The following is an 18,480-nucleotide window of genomic DNA, read 5'->3' on the forward strand; positions in this document are numbered from 1 at the left end:
TCGGTCATGCTGCCCCTCCCGCCCCTCATGGGTTGCTCCTATTACCCCTCACCCACAGGTCACCCCTGCCCCCCCATCTCTGATGGGCTGCACCTCTCCCTCATCTCCCAGTATATCCCCAATCCCCTCCAGCCTGTAGGAACCCCAACCACCCTGCTAGCTCCTCCAATCCTGAATTACCTCATATTGGGCAGCCATTTTGAACCTATTTAACCTCCTTCTAATGCCCCCAAATGTCTGTACTTAGCCAAACAGTGTACCCCATTACAAAGCCATTTAGAGTTTCCAGTTCTTAAAAGCTAGGTAGGGATGCAAACAAAAGCTAAAAGAAATATTCATTAATGATCAGAGGAAGATTCTACATTATGATGTCATTCAGTCACCATGTCACTCCAGATTTGATTTTTCATGTGCTCGAGCACTTGTAAATAAATGAAAGACACTGACAAAAACACCATAAACAAAACTGGTATAAGGTGCTACTCTTGTTTTACTTCCTTGGATTTAAATCAAGAGATAGCAGAGATAACAATATAACCATATGCTCTGTTAAGGCCACTGCAGTTATTAGGCACCATCACCTCATATCTGCAATGAAGCTACTATTGCTTACACAAAACCATAATTGTGCATACTGCTTTCCAGACAAGTAGGAGACAACGGAGTACTTTCCAAAACAGTAAGAGATAGTGGACAAAATACAGAGTGACACTTTAGCTACATGAAACAGGATTTAGCCAAAATTTAAATCCAAAAAGCAATCCAGAAAACTCCTGGTAAAACAGCCTCAAAGCCTAGTTTGGTCAAATGAACTTGTTTGTCCCATTTTCAGTGGGATGCCTAGGACTAATGTTTAAAATGGAACTGTCCTGGTGCTCTGTACTCACCCTCATGCTCCAATGTGCTCAGCTGACAGCAGAACTCAGAGACAGCTGAGTGTGCCAGAAAGTGGAGTGTCCCATTTTGAAATCAGATAAATGTGGTTACCCTACTTATTCTTCTTGCATTCTTGGCTCCAGAGTGGCCCAGATTCTTCAACAGGATAAGTTAAAGAGGGCTCCATCTATATTATTCTACAGACTGATGCCTAAGGTACTCTCTTGGGAAACTAGAGGTGAAAGTATACAACTCAGGTCTCCTACTTCCCGTATGCCAGATCTGATCACTGGACCATCACACAAAAACCAGCAGTTGTGTTTTAGAAAGAGTAAGAGCTGCTCAGTTGGGCACCTACCTCAGAAAGGGATTTCAAGACTGGGTTCCAAGCGGATAGAGAAGCCTAACATCCAGCCCTTATCCAAGTGTCTAAGGTCTGCAGACTTAGGAATTCAGACACATCTCTATGCTTAGTATTTCCTGTTGGCTAGTTCCTACTCAGTGTTTTTGTGGAGGTTTTTCAGGAATATCCTCTCTCAACAGATCTAAATATGTTACAGCCAACTCAGGCTTATATTATGGGTATATTATTGGCCACATATGCTCTGCAATATAGGTCTTGAAAATTATCCTTTTCGTTAGCTAGTGTATTGAATTTCTGAGTCAACACTTAAAAGCCACATGCCACAAACAGGTCTACATTTCATCTTGCTCTAGAAATAGGAACTTTTACTCTAATCTCATTCTTTATGCTGAATCCTGATTTCTCTCTTATCTGATCTGGTGCTGGAGCGACTTTAATTTATTATCCTGGGTTACATTGATGCCAACATCAGTGATAACCTCTGAATACCTGTTCTCATGATTTCCCTTATGGGTGAATATGGCAGTATACAAAGGATGTTTTGAATGAGTCCAAAATGGGATTTATCATCATATCAGGAAATTGGGAGAATTATACAATTAGACCATCAGCTCCTTCACGCTAATGTCAAAACTTAGCTTACCCTCACTGGAAAAAAACCCTAAAAGAACTAAATAAACTATTTCATTAATCTTATAAAATGACAGGCAAAATATGGTTTTGGTTCTCCGCAGGGCTAGGAACAGAAATTAAATATAAATTGGTATAAGTGATTGGAAACCGGTTCAAATATGTAACACAACAGAAGTTCAGTACACGTAAGCCACTTTCAAAATGGCCAAAACTGGTTTAAGATAAACCTGGATAGATGTAGCATCAGACATAACTGATTTAGGTTAAATAGGTTTATTGGATTTCTATCTCAGTTCTCTTTCAGATTCAAGTTAACTCAGTTTCCCAGCATCCCAAGATGCTTTGAACCTCCTCTACAAACCCCCTCACCCCGCATAGTGGCAAGCTAGTCTTGCCCCAAGCTGTCTGCTCCAGCTGAGCAGGGAGACATACTCTAGCACCCCCTGCTTCTGGCCTGAGCCACTGCAAGCATGTGGCTGCATTTCTGGAATCAAAAGTGAATTTCTGTTCACCTGCTTATTGGTTCAATCTACACAGCTGAGACTAACCTGAGAGGATTGAATCAATTCAGCCTCAGGTTTTTTCACTGTCTGTACTTAGCCTAGGGGACAATATGATGTATTGGACTATTATGTCAATACAGTGATCTTTTGCTCAAAGCTATTGGAAAGAAATTACTGTTAGATAGCCTTTCCCTCTGCACCATTTTGAGAGGTTACTTTGCTATTGTTATGAAATCTGTGATAAATGAAATGATCACAGAGGATACCACTAGCTGGTCTGCTCCTGCCATTCCCATTCCCTGAACAAAAAGAATGAAATTCTCATGACTACTAGAAATACAGACAACAGAAATTAGTAACTCTGACACTGTTCGGTTTCCTCTTCTAAAACAGGTATGATCTCCATCCAAACAAATCCCATAGAAACTGTCAATTTCCCAGCGCAGCAGGACATCACAATATATTTATTTAGGAAATGTTCCCTAATCAACAGAGCACTTGCCCTTAACTCATTAACGTGGTACTCACCTGTTCAGTGACCTTCCCCTCTCTGTCTGTTTTCCTATCTGTAAAATGTGGATAGTGATACCACCTTTATGAAACATTTTGTGTAAGCACTATACAAAAAGTACATAAGCCGTGTTTCCACAGATTTGTGATTGAACCTAGTATCATCTGTCTGGGATGCCTATTTTGAGGTACAAAATGAACACTTGCATCACTTTTGGATCTATTCCAACAGCTACAAAGAGTGGACCAGCCACTAGCTACAGAGATATCACGATACTGTGAGAAATTTACATAGGATTATGAAAAAATATTAAGAACATGTACCTTCAGAGTTTTCCATTAGCATCTCAGGAAATCAAATATTTCAAACACAAGAGCAAATATTATAGATGCCATTTCATAAATGTAAGTATTTCTTTCAAGCATGAGGCTACTGCCCAACTGTTATAGATATCTAGGAGTGCAGTCTAAGGCTAAACTGAAGTTATAACAACTTTATATTTCTGGAAAAGATGAAATTGTACACAAAAATCTTATACTACATCAGGGATTATATCCCTCCATAAAAATGCTAAGCACATGTTCACATCTGGGATTTTAATAGCTTATTCAATGAATTTGTACCACTTATTGTTCTGCTGCATTCCTACAGAAGCAACACAATGAAGTCACAGTGGAAAAATGGTGCACCAGACACATTCCAGATGTTCTATGTACGCTTTTATTTTTAATATTGTTTCACTGCGGATGCATCCATACATGCACTTTACCACAGTTAACTAATTAGCTCTGCAGTAAAGCTTCACAGTCTACATTGTCAGGGACAATACTGTCTTATGGTGGAGTACTACTGTGCCAAAACATAAATTTAGACAGTAACCCAAAGTGGAAATTGCACTTGGTCAGCCCAGGCAGCAGAGGGCCAGACCCCTCCCTGCTACGTAGCTACATGGCTCCACACATATGGCACTGTCATGCCCCAGCCAGCCCCTCTGACACCCAACACTGCCACCCAGAGCCCAGGACTGATCCCCTGAGCCTGATACCAGCCCGGGCCTGCTCTGCTCCAACGCAAAGTGCCGCTGTCCCAGGAACACATGTAGATGTTGCACCTGGGAGCAGTGTACACTGGCTCAAAGTGCTCTGGAGTTTATGATGTTGCATTAATTGCATATATAGATGCACCCCTTGGACACATTTACTCGTGCACTTAATGCAACTAAATAAACTCTGGCACAATTTGTGCTGGAGCAAACAAATCCAGGCATCACCATCTATACATTTGTATAAGTGCAGTAATTTACTCCACCATTGGATAGTACTTGCGTCTGATGGAATTATCCTATGGCTCAGTAAATTAGTCTACACCACCCTAATTGCCATGCACATGTAGATGGTGATGCTTTACTGGACAACAAATTAGTCTACAGTAAAATGTAGACAGAATCATAGAATAGAAGGACTGAAAGGGACCTGTAAGATCCTCAAGTCCATACTATCCAGGGACAGTACTGTTTACATCTTTCAATTCTGAAAACTGGCCATTTATATTTGCTCTTTGTTTTCCATCCTTAAGCCAATTTCTGATCTATAAATAGATCTTCCCTCTTACCCTGTGATAACAATATTTTATTAAGACTTTTGATGTGGCATTTTATCAATGGCTTTTGGAAATCCAGATGTCTTATGTCAGCTTGATCGCCTTGATCCACATTCTTGTTGACACTTTCAAAGAATTCTAATACAGGTTTTGCCAACCACGGTTTTGAGTATCCGTGCTCAGAGAAGGAGGGGGGTACAGTCAGAAAATACTCCCCACAGTCCCCCCGGCCATGCCTTGCACTGTCCCCCTCCCCCGTGCCCGTCCTTCCCCCAGCCCTGCTGGTTTTGCGAACCATGGTTTTGCCAACCACGGGAACTTTCAGGAACCTAATCCCCATTGTTGGCAAAGAAACCTGTAGGTTCATACAGCATGACCTCCTTTTAGAAAAGCCATGCTGATTTCTCCCAAGCAAGTTCTGTTCATTCATGCAGTGACCAATCCAATTTTTAATTATTGTTCCTACCAACTTCCTAGGCAGAGAAGTTAGCCTCACTGGCTTGTAGTTCTCTGGCTCCCCTCTGGAGCCGTTTTTAAAGGCTGGGTTTATATTGGCAACCCTCTGGTCCTCTAGTCTCAAGGCCTCTTTTTAGTGATAGTTTGCATACTGCGGTATGCAGTAAGCAGCAATTTCAGATCTGAACTCCTTCAGGACTCCAGGGTGAATGACATCAGGTTCTCAGGATTTGTTACCGTTTCCTCTAAATCAATCTCCTCTAAAACCCTCATGTACTGACAGCTCAGTTCTACTTCTCTAAGTAAAATGGTTCTGCTGAGGAAATCTCCCCAACATCTTCCACCTATTTTTTCCAGCCTAGTCATCTATACTTGCACCATTTCACCACAGGTGAGATTTTAAACTAATGCCACTATTGCAGGAGGACAGGCATTAGTGCAGACTTTGCCAGCCTATTTAGGACCCTGGAGAACTACAGGCAACTATACCACCTACAGAAACAGGCTGCGGCATAGTGTGACATGCTACACCCATTCTGTAAGAGGTATCTCGTAGATGAGAAGTATTGCATTTACATTAATACGGTTCTGTGTGCACATCAACAGGCTCTACAGGGCTTAGCTAACCATTCTTTGGTTCCTTTGCTAACCATCTGTAGACTTTCAGGAACAAGGGCAAGTTGAGAACATCAGCAAAATCAAGGGAATTTTCTTCTCTGAGTACTTATCTATATTCCATATATGGAAGCTCTCTCAAGCAGTGATTCCACTGGAAGAAGTACTAAAGTTTTAACTGAATATTGACTGAAGTACTACCTTTGAGAAGGCAGTTTCTGCTTTACTGGAAAGTCCTTTACCAAAATATTTAACATGGCATAACATGGCCACAAATAACCCTGACAAATATATGCAAGATTTGATCCAAGTACTTAAAAAGAAAATCCTCTAGCCGCCTACAGAGTTCTTTCCAAGTCATCATTAGGCAGATCTACTCAAACAACTATGGTCTGACTAATGTGAAGTTCTGATACAGTCTTCAAGAGATGATCTGAGTGAAACGTATTCCAGATTTTCTCTCCAATAAACTGTGCAAGTTGGCCTCGACAACAAGCCTGTTATTTAAGTAGCAGGCACAGGCACCACCACCAATCTCCAGCAGCTGGGTCTTTAAGGAAAAAAGTGACCTCCACTCAGGTTTTCTCAAAGAACAGTTGCAGGCACCTATCCCTCAGGACAGAATTTAAGCCTCTGAATCACAAGTGGATGGGATGCCTCCCTGATGCCCTGCACTCAGAATCCCAAGCTGCAGAGGAGGGTGGGACTGTGGACACCTCTATATATTTTGCAATTCTTTTTCATATGTACCCTACAGGACAGCCCAAGGATTCATGTATTTTTGGATTTAACAATTTATCTTGGAAAAATGTTTTCAAGTAATGTGGTATTTATTCCAAAGGGCTGTAAATTTGAGTCATTCACCATGGCAAATGTTACTGCAAACTAATAAATATTAACATGGAAGTTTAGGTTTATTTACTGTCTTTTTGTAGTAAAGTCTCCCTGAAGTATTAAATAAGCCAAGGATTGTAAAACCCATATCCTCCTCTGCTTTGCTGTCGGTCTGCATGCTATTGGAAGAGCTGGCAGACATCTCCACCTCCTAGTGATCTTTGTGAAGCCCACAAGACAAACAAAAAAAAGCCACCTGAAGTGAAGGAACACAATGTGAATACCAATGTATTGAAAAGAACAGAGACAGCAGAGCAGCTGTATCTGGGCCGCTGCCAGACCTGAGCTTCAGAAAATAGAGGTTTGAGAAACAGAGAGAAGATTTTCAGAGATTCTGGCAGAAAGCCCGACAAGCTAAAATCATTTACTTTCGTATACAACTGTTGGGTGAACAAAGTGCACATTGATGGAACTGGCAGAGACTACAAGTTATCCAGACAGTCAGGGTGAAAGTGAAGCAGGTTTTAAATTTTAGGAAGCAATTAAAGCTGAAAAGGAGATGATCAAAGCCCAAGATAAATGTTTTCCTTTAATGTCTATTGAGAAGCTGAAACACACCATACTTCAATTTGTCTGCTACTATTATAGGAAATGCTATCTGTAACTACTGAATTTGTGTAGTAGTAGTACTAGCAGCTGCAGCAGCAGCAACAGAAGCAGTAGCTGCAGCAGCAATGTAACTCTACAGGCTTGGCACTGTAGACAACAAACACTAAAATGAAAAAAGCCTCTGTTCCACAGAGCTTGACATAAAAAATAACAGATAGACTGACAGGCAGAGAAGGTATTAAGAAATATAGAAAAAGCAGTCTATTCACTGACTTTGGAGGATTTTATACTATTAGTTTTAGATCTACTTGTGTTTTCAAGCAGCTGAAATAGGGTGACCATAACTGACAGCTGGTTGCCAACATTAGCCTTTACAAAACAGACCTGCACACAAAAGAGGAGCATGATATATTTATTAGAATCCCAAGTTCTAAAAATATACACAAAGAGAAAACAGTACTGACTAGGCTAAATCTAAGCTTACATTATTTAAAGCTAATTGATAACTCTTTAAAAAGAGATTATTACTTCTTTATTTATAGAGGCAAAAATGTATGTTGACATGCTCTACATTAAAAAACTACTAGATAAAATACATAAACATTAATTGGAGCAGGGACTGAGACCTATCCCAAATGCACTCACCACTAAAGTACAGCGTGATGCTTTTGCCCTCCCCCTGGGGCAATGAATCTTTAGTTTTTTTATGTAAAGCAGAATGGCTTCACTGAGAGAAATTGGAAATATCACCAAATGTATATCCTGGTGCTCGAGCTTTCTTTTGGTAGAACCCACACTCCACAAAATTCAGTTCTGGAGCAAGGATGCCAGGAGACAGCTAACTGCTAGGACACAGTTTAAGACACATTACAGAAGGAAGTAGAAACAGCAGCTTCCTTTTAAACTTAACACCATTGTTATCAACATTGCACCCCTAAACCTTGGAATGTGCTGTCCAGGAAGCACAGCCCAGTGACATGCATGTTACAATATTATATCGTTCGGTTTAATTTTGCAGTTGAGTTTAAAAGGGTATAACCTACATAGACAGTTTTCTGCAACTGCAAGGTGACACATAACAGACATTAGTCTTTCTGATCTACTTTAGTGATTTTGCCACAGATAAGTATTGAGCACTAGGAAAAGCTAAGCCTTACCATTCCAGGACCACAGTTGGTTCCATCAGCCAATGGCATATGCTGAGTACGACAGCCCTTATGAACTCCTTCAACACTTGTACACCATAAGCGTTTGCATTGCTTCTGCAAACAAAACAAAACAAAAAAACAGGAGTGCCCTTGTTATACCTGCAACATTATTTTGGGCAATCCAAAATTTATCTCTCTGGACATATGCATCTGGTAAATCCTTGCAGACAAAAAAAAAAACTTCTAAAATCTGTCACTACCAATATTTTTCAAAAGTGATACTCTGAATAATAAAAGAAACAATCCAGCATAAAGGGGAGACAAGTAATATAAAACATTTTGAGGAAAATTCACTAGATAAACAACAATGAGTAAACTTCATATTTTAATTTCTCAGCTAATAAAAACCAATTACAAATATAATTCAGGTTCAGGTTATATAGCAGAAGGTCTGAATTTAATCCCCAAGTAAAGCCAATAATTAAACTGACTTTCCAAAAATAACCCCAGCTGTTTATCTAAAAAAAATAATAGTAGAAAGTCTCTCTTTCAAATTACTACTACACAGTAAAAATGTTTTTTCACTGACTAAACAACATGGAGTTGTTTATGAGGTAATCATTGTGGAAGAGCCCTATCTACAGGTATTTATACCTTTATATCACTTCTCCTAAATTATTTCACATTCACTCTGGGACAATTTCTGAATCCCTAACTTGCACTGAACAAAACTTTACTTCAACCCCCTCAGCCCCTGCCAAAAAAGACCTGAACTCAGGCTGGTCCTATATTATCTCATCTAATTAGTTCCACCAAGCAAAGTCATCTTCTATGGGTGAAACTCAAAAACAAACCCTTTCTACAATTTTGGCAGTATGCCACTTAATTAGTAGGACTTAATGATATTTTAAGTTTATACTGACATCCAGCAATCCACATTTAGGTTTTCACTGTATCAGTCTCTATGTAGCTTTGTTTCCAGTTCATAGTTCTGTTTTTAAGAAACTGTCAACCTGTAGGTTATGCTTTTAATGAGGGTTATTCTTAATTCCCAAATGCCAACAGACATGAGAACTGCATCCTGAAGCTTACAAAGCAAAGCAAAGATCCTTATCTCATTTATTTGAGAATATATAAGAATTACCTATTTAGTTTTAAAATCACAATTTTTTAAACCAATGTAACAATTAAGAATACTTTAAAAATAACTGCACTGAAAGTTTTCTAGTGGCAAAATTATTTTATGGATAACGTGAAAATTACTATAGTTTTAATATGTTTGTAAGACAGTAAGAGAAAATACTGCTGTTAGAATATAATGTAAATTAAGATTTTCTGCAACAATTGAAAAGAGATTGTAAACTTGTTCACAAATACACAGATCCAGACCAACTTTTTACACTTATTCATTACATCTGCATAAAAGTTTTATAGCCCTAGGAACTCAGAAGTCTTTCTACTGAGATTTTTCTCTCTGAAACACCAATTTTTAACACTTTTGGCTGCCTATACACATGCTTGGGGGTGGGAGGGGGACTGTTTTAATTAGAACGGTTCCTGGACGGCCACTCTAATTAAAATGGCTCAATGTCATATGTATTAAGCCCCACAACATTTCAGAATGGTCGCAGGATCTAAAGCTCATTGGATGAGGTTTGGATAAAGTGCCCTTGTGGCCAGGCTGAAACACACAGAGGTTTAATACACGTAACACGGCAACACTGGAGTGTTCCGATTAGAATGTGGAACAGACTCAACTAATCGAGTCTAATCCAACACGTTCTAATTAGAACATGAACAAGCACGTCTATAGGCACCCTTTATTTACTCAAGGATAAAAAGTTCCTGAGCTTTCATTTCAATATTGAAGGAATTACCAACCATAGTTTTCAAAAAATGTTCAACAAATATTAGAGATGGGTTTCTGGGTAGTGTGCCTTACCAAATAGGGGCATACTTGTGACCCAGGTCCAAACATAAGTTCACACTGCTTATTGACATCATACATTGACCCAGGCAGCTGAGATGAAAGATCATATATTCTTCCACTTGGTTTGTCAAGAAGGCATTCTCCATAACCAGTGCTATAGTCAAAACAACAAAGTGTACATAAATAAATGTCTTGATTTTTACAAAAAACTTACCATTTTGGAAATAAGACCATATTTGATTATGTTCTGAAATGTAGAAAATGAATTATGTAATTTGGGGACACAATCCCCACACTGAAATCAGTCTTGGGCTTGTATTCATTATTAGCTTCAGCTTCACCTTTCTGCAATATATTTGATGTACAACAAGAAGTTATAAATGTTCCAAACTAAACTGTATGGGATAGGTGGCTTTTTTAAATTTTAGGACAAGCACCATTATAATTACTCAGTACAACCAAATACAGTTTAAGATATAAAATAAAATTAATGTAGAAAACTTGTCCATTTGTGCTATTTGTTTATAGTCCTTAATAGCCAAGATGCTTGAATGAAAGTCTGCAGATTAAAATGACATTTACATGAAAGGAAGAAAAAAATCCCTTATCAGAGTCTGCTTAAATTTAATCTTCCAATTAAATCATGAGCAAAGATCATCTTTGTGAAAATCATAAATAAAAAAGTTATCAAAATAAAGGAAAAGATCAAGAGATTATGACTCAAAATATCTCATTATAACTAGCATTGGTCTTTTGAAATGGAGTTCTTCATAAATGAAGGGGTATATCCATTTTGATCTATATACACAGTAAAAAATATTGCTGAAGTTTCTACAGCCCTGACCTTGAAGGGACTTATGCATGAAGGTCATGGTGTAAGTAGCTCTAATGAAGCCATGGAACTACTCACAGGGAGTGTCTACATGTGCTATTAAATTCACATCATACTTACTCCATAGTAAAATATTGCGCAGCAAGCCTTCCTCAGGAGCACATCTACATATGCACCCTGTTGGAAGCAGGTTTGCTCCCAATGGGAGCAGTCTGGTACAGGGATGCTTCTGTCCTGCTCTGCCCCCCTACAGCAGCCAGGGGGAGCTCCAGGTTCCCCTGCGTGCTAGCCTGGTGGCTCACAAGAGGCACGGGGCTGGTCCCAATGTCCACAGAGCCAGGAGAGCTCTGCTGGCTGCACCAGCAGCAGCTGTCTCCTGGCCCCATTCACATCGACAGGGGACCCGATATGCATGGGGCCGAGAGACAGCTGCCCTTGTAGCAGGTAGGGTTCTCTCAGCCCCATGCCCATTAGGACACATACCTGCTAGCGAGCCCCTTAACAAGCCAGGCTTCCCTACCCAGCAGGGGGTTCACCAGGAGCTGTCCTGGGTGTGGGGCAGCGGCTGGCAAGACTCCTGCCAGGTAGAGTGGGGAGGGGACATGGGGCTCACCAGCAGCACGCTTTGCTTGGGTTCCCAGCCCCTGCCTGCCCCCTGGAGCAGCCAGATCTGTGCCACACAAAGCTGCTGTTCCTAGCTCCCAACTCATGAATTTGCTCCCAGTCAGCATGTACATGAGCACTACTGTGCAGTTAATCTAGTAATTGTATTTACAGGTGCTAGCTAACTGCACAGTAGCTTAATTTACTGCATAGTAAATGCCCCACACATGTAGACAGTGATGTTTTACTGTGCAATACATTAGTCTACTGTGCAGTAATGCATCTCACATAGATGTGCCCACAGGGCACCTATACACATGATGGACCTCTGTTCCAACACATGCAAATTAGCATCCATCAGAGCAGACTTGATTAATCAAGTTCAGTGCAAGTCTGCTGGAGCTTGCTAATTAGTGCATTCCAGCAGCCTCTGTGTCATATGAGTATTCAGTGTTCCTGTATTTCAGAATGGTGGCAGCGGTGCTTTAACTAAAGCTCGTCAAACAAGCTTTAGTTAAAGCATCCCCACCACCATTTTGAAGTGTGGGCTCACAGCCACTCATGAAAGCACCCACCTCTCCACCCCAGAGCACGTGTATAGATTCCCACAGGGTATAAAGTTAAGCCCATATATAAGTTATTGGGGAAAACAAAATATGCATTTTTAGAAACGTAGGCTAAAACATTAAACTGGTAACCTAAAGACAATTCTTTGGCAATGCAGAACACGAAAAATAAAATGACCATAAATAATCAGAGGCTAAAAAGTGGCTTTAAAATAGTGTGCATATGATATTTAAACAATAGTTTTAAAATAGTTTGAGGAAGAGACTAAATTGGAAAAATGCATGACACTTTACTGATACTTACTCAAGAAACTCGGTGATATATTTTTGACTGCATTTTGACCAGGTCCATGGACTTGTGTGGTAATTTAATGTTGGAGCCATTACATGGTACTGATGTTTAATTCCAGCTTCTTTACATTTAAAACTATCATCATGGGGCACGTTAAATCTAAAAGCAAACACAAACAACTTCAGCAAAAAAATTCATATATGTTCATTTGGCTACATAACAATTGTTTAGGTTCTAAGCCTTAAAAGACCATATACAGCTAATATGTTTGGTAATAGAGCAATTAAAAGATCTTATTATAGTCCTGGAATTGTAAGTTCAACCCTTGCCCCTGATTTGTGCCAAAGGCTGGGGTATCAGGGCTGAGTATCAGGGCTGGCAAGCCAAAGGCAACCAAATATGTGGGTCATATTGATCCCTGCACAAAAGCACATGAGCCCAATGGGCCATTAGGCTTCAGCGGATTTTGGCATACAAATGTGACTGATCTATTATCGTGTCTCACTGCTGATATGGTGATATGCATCTTAGGAATACTTAGCTAGCATCTACAGAACCTTCTTAACCAAAGGATTTTAAAACATATTATAGACTTCAGGATCAGTCCTTTGGTTTTTCCCCCTAACATCTACAAAAGCAGGTTTCCTTATACAATGACCAAATTCTCTCTTTGAAAATTCTAATGGGATTCCAATTTTATCTATACACATGTTTGGCTTTGCAAAAAGCACAGCAAAAAACTTACACTTTCTACCACCTTATTTGTTTCGATACAAAAAATGTGCATAAATCTGTTTACAGTTCTGTTTCATTGTACATTCTTCTGACAAATAAGTCTTTCACCCATACTTAAGAACAGGTATTCATTTTTACATGGCATGTGAGTTATTCAATTTAGCATTTTTTAGCTAAGTATTATATACATGTAGATATAATTACTCATAGATTTTATCACTACATTACTAAAGAAATAAACACTCAAAAGATTTCTAAAGAGAATAAGAGAGTCACTTTAATGGCTACACCCTCAAGTTTGCTTCAAAAACTTCATACGGTTTTAGATCAACAACGTACACAACACAGAATCATAGAAAATATACTCTACAGCCCCCTCTACCAGTTACTTTTATACCACGATTAATGTGTTACTTGCAACAAATGGACACAGTGCAACATGTTAGGCCTGTGCAAAGTGGCAGGTATTCAATTCAGATTCGGCTGATTCGGAGGGACGGTGACTCGATTCGGTGATTCAGGTCACTGTTCTAATTCGATTCAGCTGATTCAGATTCAGAGATTTGGCACCAATTCAGAAATTTGGCCATAGACTATAATATGAATCCCTAAAATACCTATAACTTTGTCATTTTCTCTGCAGATTTGGATGAAAACAGCATGGATGGTAGCCCCTTCTGAGGGTATGAAGCCTGCCAAGTTTCTCAGGGAGATAGGTGCAGGGGTTTCAGGAAAATAGGTGCAGGTGAAAGTGCACCTCAAACTGTTGAAAGCAAAATTCATATCACCTGTATGTGTTAAGGGGTATAGGTTGTAGCCATGTTGGTCTGAGAAAATAGGCAGACAAGGTTCTTTAGGTCAATCTGATATCTTTTACTAGACCAACTGGATAGTTGAAGAAATATATCTTAGCAAACTTTCGAGTTTAAAAATGCTTCATCAAGCTGAGGAAGTATCTACAGTCAGTGTGTGCGGTCTATCTGGATGGAATGAATAGTAAAGAAACCAAAGGCTGGTATGCATGCAAGAAAACCAGTCAGTGAAAATGTAAATTGAGGCATCGGGGTGAGACACAGGGTGAGGGGGAGAGGGGATGTAGCAGGTAAATGTGGAGCGGTACCTGGGGAGTCAGATGTCATGCAGGTTATAGTATGTCATAAATCCAATGTCTACATTGAGTCCATGAGTTTTTGTATCTAGGAGGTTGATGAAGTGAAGTTCATAGGTTCGCCTGTGAAAAGTGTTTTGTAAATTCAAACAAGCACCAAATCTTGCTAACCTAGTCATCAGAAGCAAACGTCCCAAAATACACCAAATACATCCAAACTATGACATGACAAGAAATGCAAAACCTGCCAACATATCTCCAGTACCCCCACAATCACTGCACCCCACAACAGAACCATCACCATTCCTGGATCTTACAGCTGCACTTCCAGAAACATTGTATATCTAATCCAGTGCACCAAATCCCCTTATGGAAAATATGTAGAAGAGGCCAAAAAACAACAGCGCACCAGACGGAATGCACACTGGAAATCTATTAAAGACAAAAATACCCAGTTACCAGTAGGGGCACATTTCTCACAAGAAAATCACTCTCTCTCCAATCTCTCAGTCCTGATTCTCAAATGGAATTTACAAAACACTTTTCACAGATGAGCCTATGAACTTCACTTCGTCATCCTCCTAGATAGAAGGAACATCAGATGAGCCTATGAACTTCACTTCATCAACACCAGAAGGAACACCAGTGAAGCTAACTATATAAAAGAAGAAATCAAAACATCTTTACCTTTGGAAATATATACTTACACATGTCCAAGTTCATGTGCTATAGTAAATGCAGCACTCAATCCATTTTCTTCACTTATAGAACAGCTGCGCAGTGGATCACACATTGTACCTAGTTCTGCTAAACCTGAAAAATGAACTTTTATATAAAAAGCCTAATAGCAAAATTTTCATGTACAAGCATTGACTTCATAAACACATTTTAAGTATATGTTCAAATGTAGGTGCCTAAGAGAGATAGCCATAGGCACATAAGCCAGACATCTTCCTCACTCCAAATAAAAAAAAAAAAATTCTCAAACATATACCAAGGTAGGGTTATATCTTGATAAATATTACAACAAAAAAAACCAAGCAAATAAACAAAAACTGACATTTTAATGTAAAAACTTTGTATCAAGTAATTTTTTCACATCTGTAATGCAGTTTCATTACATTTTCTCTTGGTAATATCATGCTAATTTTAGAAGTAACTTACCGAGAGTATCACACTTCTCTCTAGCTCTGCAGATATCTTCCCTTGAAGCAAAAGATTTTATTTGAAAATGTTGTAATATCCAAGAATAAAAATTTTATTCCAAACAAAAACACATTGGGCCATACCCCCAGCTAGTGTGTAGGTGCACTGATTTCTATGATGGTATGTCCATTTAAGAAAGTTGTTCATTTGTGCTGTTTTTAATCTTTGAATACAAACTAAGCTTTTACATTTTTATGAAGAAACCCTAAATCATAAGCATTATGCTATTTCCCTGTAGTACTCATAGTGCACTGTAATGATAAAAATGCCATTGAAAATTGTAGAACTTTAATTTCAGTCTTTTAAGCTGAGGAAGGGGACCAACTTTCCTGTTAAAATAATAAGGACAATTCAAGACAAAGGCCAAATGCAGTTTTTACTATGTTTTTAGTGGATGGAACACAAGGTATCAACATCAGAACAAGTGAAAGAGAAAGAACAGTTAGGGAAGCATACTGTTTTATAACTGAAGATCAGGGAACCAAGAGAGAAGGACAAAAAGGATATAAATTACACTTAATTTTGCTTCCATAAAAAAAATGGAATATGTTACTTCCATAAAAGATGCAAAAGTAGATTTTTGTTAGGTCTCTGCTCTTAATTCATTCCTCTTGCTATCTGCACTGTGTTTATATAATCAGAAGAGTCTTCATTTCATTACATCAATTTCAGCCCTCATACTGCTTCCACTGACTTTAATGGCATCTATATCAGTTGGTTAGCTACCAACAACGTACTGCACTATTTCAGTAGTGCTGGACAGCATACCATTTTATTCCATATCAGGGTTGAGTTCTTCATTCAATTAACTCTGAAATATTTTAGTCCAACAGTTAAATAATAAAAAACAAGAAATACTAATATATGTCACATCTGGTTAATAAATGCAACTATTTCAGATACTGTACCTAGTGATAAGGACAGCAGTATCATGATGAGATGGGTGAGTATCATCCAGAACATTTTGCATTTGCTGCCATAAACAGAAGTTGCGAAGAGTGGTAGCAGCATTAAAACTGATAGCTGGTCCTTCCTGTTCAGGAAATAGCAAGGAAACAACAAAGCCTAAAAATGATGCATTTGCATTCATTGTTTATCAGGTGCAAAACAATTCAATGTATCTGACTGGAAAACAAGCAAGGAGTCAGTGGGGGTTCCAAGCAGGAGACTAATCCTACCAAATCAACTTGCAAATTCAGGCCTCATTTTGATCAATATTCATCAACACAAAGCCAATGTTTTTAAGCAGTACCTATAGCTATATGTCATCTGCAACTAGTAGCAAGCCATTTCCAGTAAAAATAAAATCAACGTGAAAAGCTTTTACTTAACAAAACTAGAAACAAATTGGAGAAAGGAAGGGAGTGCTCCAGGGAATAAAGGACTCTCCAGATGACCTCTGTGTACATAACCTACTCTCAAATGAAGGTGCACCTAGCCCTCAATAATTTCTCACCTTTTTTTAAACAAAATGATGGTCAAAGAAAAAGTGGCAGTAATTGACATTTAACAGAAAAGTTCTGTCGAAAGTATTCTATGTAAAAAAATCATGATGTAAACTGAAATACTGTGCAACTAATCTACTCGAAAAATGTTTTTTAAATAACTATTTTTCCTACCTGTTCATTGTGAATTACAATTAACTTTACAATAATTATATTTATGAGGTTGCCAATACTTGAGTCCTTGTAGATTGCTGCAACCTAGAAAGAAAAAAAGTCATAAGCTTACATTGCTAAAATCACATGCAAAATTTAAGACAGCTTAGTGTTATAGTCAGTTATGAATGCTTGGAGCCCTATTTAAAGCGACTCCATAGACACTAGCACTTAGGTGCTGGAATACCTAAGTTTTAGGCATCTTGCCCCAGGATGACAATTCTGTGAGACTTGTTGGTTCCTAGGCTCTCTGGAAAGGCCAAGAAGCCAGTATAAATACTAAGCCTAAGAGAATGTCTGAACTTCCACCCCAGCTTAAGCATCTGTCTCAGACTGGACTTTACAAACTTTTGTTCAGCTGAACATCACTGAAATAACCCTGGAGCTGGGAACCAAAACCCAAGCTGCCTCCTTCAAAGGTGATACCATAAGCAAAAGTCAACTGAGGCATGCTTCCTTTTACATCCTCTCTAGTTTACTTTGTTTTTTAAAACAGTGGCTAATTAAAACCCAAAAAGAGCTCTTGCAAGCATGGACAAAAGCCCAGGGGTCTATTACCAGAAGAGTACTTTAAACATTAAGTTATTCCTATGTGCTGTCCTTCTGAACTTACCACTTTTTCATTATTGACTGTCCAGCTTCAACAGCACAAGTAGAGAATGCCCCACTCTAGGCACCACTATCATTTTAGCTAAATGCAGTGCCAATGTGAGTTAGGCATGTGCTGAGGATGCCAATGCTAGCAAAGCAGTGACCCAGGCTAAGTTACAGTGCCTCCCAGTACCAGTATAAATTGCAACAAAGTTTAGATGGGACTTAGCCTCTTAGCTGCTCCAACTGGATCACTTCTGAACATGTGTAGCATGAACTGAACTAATGTAGCTGATGTTAACATAGAGTGTAATAATAGTGAAATATTACCATGTTAGTCTTGTCCTGTAAGCAACTTGAGAACTCCATTTTGTATCTTCTGCTTGACATAAGTGAATAAACTCTGCATAGCCTTTATGTATGAATGTGTGTAAAAGGGTGAATGGTGAGAAAATGGTATAGAGATGAAAGAAGATTTAACTGTTTATGTAAGCAACAAGGCACCAAATGTAAGTTACCAATCAGTAAACCAATTAATAAATGGATGAAGAATTCCTTTGAGGCTTAGGGCACAAAGAAGATAACAAGGAAAAAAAAAAACACCCATCCTGCCGGCTAGGCAACAAGAACACTCCATGGCTAAGATAAGCTGAAGACAAAAGAAGAACAACTGCAAAAACAGCTGGGTATGGAAAAACCCCAAATGCTGAAACAAAGGATGCCAATCCGTATAAAAGAACACTTTGAAAATGCCAAGTTGGGTGAATCTGTTTCTCTACTGCTGTTTCACTGGAGCACAGATGCATCTGTT

The 18,480-nt window shown here is 39.0% G+C and overlaps 1 protein-coding gene across 1 annotated transcript in view; it reads right to left on the bottom strand.

The window, feature by feature from the left end:
* Positions 1-18,480, bottom strand: part of ADAMTS20 (ADAM metallopeptidase with thrombospondin type 1 motif 20) — a 257,040-nt gene that overhangs the window by 190,736 nt on the left and 47,824 nt on the right. The window contains exons 5-11 of the mRNA XM_019515771.1: positions 17,040-17,123; positions 16,329-16,453; positions 15,379-15,419; positions 14,922-15,027; positions 12,384-12,530; positions 10,091-10,232; positions 8,158-8,262 (exon numbers count right to left, since the gene is read on the bottom strand). Coding sequence (XP_019371316.1) covers positions 8,158-8,262; positions 10,091-10,232; positions 12,384-12,530; positions 14,922-15,027; positions 15,379-15,419; positions 16,329-16,453; positions 17,040-17,123 — 750 coding nt within the window. The remainder of the gene's footprint in view (positions 1-8,157; positions 8,263-10,090; positions 10,233-12,383; positions 12,531-14,921; positions 15,028-15,378; positions 15,420-16,328; positions 16,454-17,039; positions 17,124-18,480) is intronic.

Source organism: Gavialis gangeticus, unplaced genomic scaffold, assembly GCF_001723915.1.
Source record: "Gavialis gangeticus isolate Ggan-Ray unplaced genomic scaffold, GavGan_comp1, whole genome shotgun sequence".
In the NCBI taxonomy this organism is placed as follows: domain Eukaryota; kingdom Metazoa; phylum Chordata; order Crocodylia; family Gavialidae; genus Gavialis; species Gavialis gangeticus.